The 3752-nt window shown below is 32.1% G+C and overlaps 1 protein-coding gene across 1 annotated transcript; it reads right to left on the minus strand.

Moving 5' to 3' along the window:
* LOC104789232 (BTB/POZ domain-containing protein At2g04740-like) lies at positions 281 to 1018 on the minus strand. The gene is made up of 2 exons (XM_010514962.1): positions 981 to 1018; positions 281 to 728 (listed from the first exon to the last, which is right to left on the minus strand). The coding sequence occupies exons 1-2, from the start codon at positions 1016 to 1018 to the stop codon at positions 281 to 283; spliced, it is 486 nt and encodes a 161-aa protein (XP_010513264.1).

A 3752-nucleotide genomic window follows, 5' to 3' on the forward strand; every position in this document is an offset into this window, starting at 1 on the left:
AAATGGTAAACCGAAAAACATCATCTCAGTACACATCTTCGCATACAGAAACAATTCAAGAATCTAACTTTTTCATAAAAACTGAAAAACTGGATTCAAAGAACTCAAATTTCATATAAATTGGATTCAAAGAACTCAACTTTCATAAAAATTGGACAGTGAGTGTCATTGTAAAGAACGAGAATAACCCCCAAATTAAGTCCACAGCCTCAAAATTGAGAATTGATTGGGCATTTTGGAAGCATACCATAAACATCAAGATCAGCATTTGAAGCTTGTTTCAGATACGATTATGACAATATCCCAAAAACGTTTCCCTAAGTGAAGCTTGCAATGGACCAAGCGGAGGAGGACAAGCTTCAAAGGCCTTAAGAAGCTTCCGAATCCTTAAATCAAGAGAAGCGTAGTGACAACGAGCACCATCAAAAGTATGTTCAGAACAAATCGCACCGTTCTCTAGAAGCAATCGAGCATCATCGATATGACCAGCGAGACAAGCGTAGTAGAGAGCAACAGAGTCCCAACGGTCACGTGCGTTGACGTTGACTCCGGTTTCGAGAAGGTACCGGAGCCTATCGACATCACCGGCGCGTGAACCTTCGAAAACGTCGCCGTTTGGGACTTGTTTTAGCGGTACAGATGGTTTGTAATCTTGGAGGTCGAGGTCGAGATCTTCTAGGTTGGATTCGAGTGTCCAAGAAGAATCAAATTCAAGAAGAAGAAGCAAACTCAATAAAAAGAATCATTATGAACCATGAAAATTGATTTTAGGTTTATTTGGGAATTTTGGGTTTTTATGATAAACTGGTCAGGTTGGTGCAAGAATCTGGTTTAACAATTGGTTTAGTTTCGGGACATATATGGTTTGGTCTTGTGTTTAAACATTAAACCGCTATAATCCATAATTGGGGAGATATAGATATCGAACTTTTGTTTCGGGGGATATTGGTTTGGAACTTTTATTTCAGGGACATATAGACCGAGGGTAAAGAATAGGCTCTATCTGGCTCGATATCATAGTTCTCAATGGTAAATCGGCCGTCGTCCCTATAGAAAGTAGCAATGATTTGTGGTTTCTATAAAACTCTCTGATGTTCAAAAGTCTCAAACGAGTTGTCCAATGTGTGGACTTAACTATACATTACAGTAAAACAGTAAAACAGTAAAACAGAGCGAATAATTGTATAAAGTATAAACCTAGATTGGGCTTTTGATGAATGGGATTTAGAATTTCAAGTTTGGGCCTTAATGTTGAAGTCTCAACCGTTTCGACCCGACTCCTATAGTTATTCAGCTCTATACATTTCATTTATGTAACCTCAAATAAGTCTTCTCCACTTTGGTTCTTCCCGCAAATTGTCTAATACATACAGAATTTTATTCTTACAATTTTAAAAGAATTATAAAAAATAATGATATACGTGAAGTTGTTGGAGAGTGTCTCTTGGTGTGTGTTCACTTATACATGTAAGTAGTGGAGAAAAATGGTGGTGGAAATGAAAGTGACAATGCTGTCTGCAACAAATTCGTATGGATCTATGTTTGCTTAATGGCTACCATCTCTACCTCTCTCTTTCTCTACTACTTTCCACCTCATGCAATACTTCTTATTCAACCAATCTTCTAACACTACTACATCAAAATCATTCAGTTTATTCCCATTGCCTACAATGAAATTTCATTTATGCATGATGTAAATAAGGAAAATATATAGTCTATACATATCTTCAAGATCTAAAGTTATCTATAGGATAAATCAAAATGGCTATTCTAATCTATCTTGAGTTCGTGATTCACTTGTTTGGGTCAATCAAAACATGCATTAAAATATTCGTAAAATCTAATAATGACAATGTGAGAATAAAATGAAACGTAATAATAGTTTTCAAAATTTAGGAGAGTAACATGTATATTCCATATACTTCCATAATAGGTGAACTGCAGAAGTGGGTTGAAGATGAGTCAAGACAACAATACTTTAGTGCCAGCAAAGCCATAAAGATCCACCAAAATCAATAAAACTGACACAAAAGACCCACTTCTCTTATTATTCTTACGAAGATAATTAATCCCCCACCATTAAGGTCCACTAATCCAATTCTTTATTCGTTTCATAAAGTCAAAAATTATTAAGAAGCAAATTAGTAATTTATCTCTTCTTTAGTTTCTTCCAACTAATAAAATTTATGAAGGTCAATGATACATGCAACAAGGAGTCTTTATTTTACTTTCTTCATGCATGTTTTATTAAATAGTTCTTCACCTTCAAGTGTTATATTCATATATTATTCTGCATGTTTTCTGAAATTGATTAAAATTCTAATACAATCTAGAAGTTGAAATTTATAGCATTGACTTCTAATACTCAATAATTGTATTTGCCAGAACATCTCCAGAGATTTTATAAGGTTTGAAAATAAATTCCAAAACATTAAATATTTTTCCTAATGAAGGTATCGTAATGAAAAATGTTATATCATGGCATTATATTTTAAAATGGAAGCATACATGGCCAGAGAATGGAGGGTTCTCCACTTGCAATATTACAAATGATGATGGACCATGAATTATCAAGTGTTATTAAGATAAATGATTATTAAAGTTGAAAAACAACATTTATGTTAATTAACTATATCTTATAAACAAATCTCAACCTTAAAAACCTAATATGCTTTTCTTTTAATAATTAATCAAAAGCAAATGCGCAAGTNAAGGAAAATATATAGTCTATACATATCTTCAAGATCTAAAGTTATCTATAGGATAAATCAAAATGGCTATTCTAATCTATCTTGAGTTCGTGATTCACTTGTTTGGGTCAATCAAAACATGCATTAAAATATTCGTAAAATCTAATAATGACAATGTGAGAATAAAATGAAACGTAATAATAGTTTTCAAAATTTAGGAGAGTAACATGTATATTCCATATACTTCCATAATAGGTGAACTGCAGAAGTGGGTTGAAGATGAGTCAAGACAACAATACTTTAGTGCCAGCAAAGCCATAAAGATCCACCAAAATCAATAAAACTGACACAAAAGACCCACTTCTCTTATTATTCTTACGAAGATAATTAATCCCCCACCATTAAGGTCCACTAATCCAATTCTTTATTCGTTTCATAAAGTCAAAAATTATTAAGAAGCAAATTAGTAATTTATCTCTTCTTTAGTTTCTTCCAACTAATAAAATTTATGAAGGTCAATGATACATGCAACAAGGAGTCTTTATTTTACTTTCTTCATGCATGTTTTATTAAATAGTTCTTCACCTTCAAGTGTTATATTCATATATTATTCTGCATGTTTTCTGAAATTGATTAAAATTCTAATACAATCTAGAAGTTGAAATTTATAGCATTGACTTCTAATACTCAATAATTGTATTTGCCAGAACATCTCCAGAGATTTTATAAGGTTTGAAAATAAATTCCAAAACATTAAATATTTTTCCTAATGAAGGTATCGTAATGAAAAATGTTATATCATGGCATTATATTTTAAAATGGAAGCATACATGGCCAGAGAATGGAGGGTTCTCCACTTGCAATATTACAAATGATGATGGACCATGAATTATCAAGTGTTATTAAGATAAATGATTATTAAAGTTGAAAAACAACATTTATGTTAATTAACTATATCTTATAAACAAATCTCAACCTTAAAAACCTAATATGCTTTTCTTTTAATAATTAATCAAAAGCAAATGCGCAAGTTGGATATGTCTCCACTTATCTTTTCATGTT

The sequence above is a fragment of the Camelina sativa genome, chromosome 5 (assembly GCF_000633955.1).
Source record: "Camelina sativa cultivar DH55 chromosome 5, Cs, whole genome shotgun sequence".
Classification (NCBI taxonomy): Eukaryota; Viridiplantae; Streptophyta; class Magnoliopsida; order Brassicales; family Brassicaceae; genus Camelina; species Camelina sativa.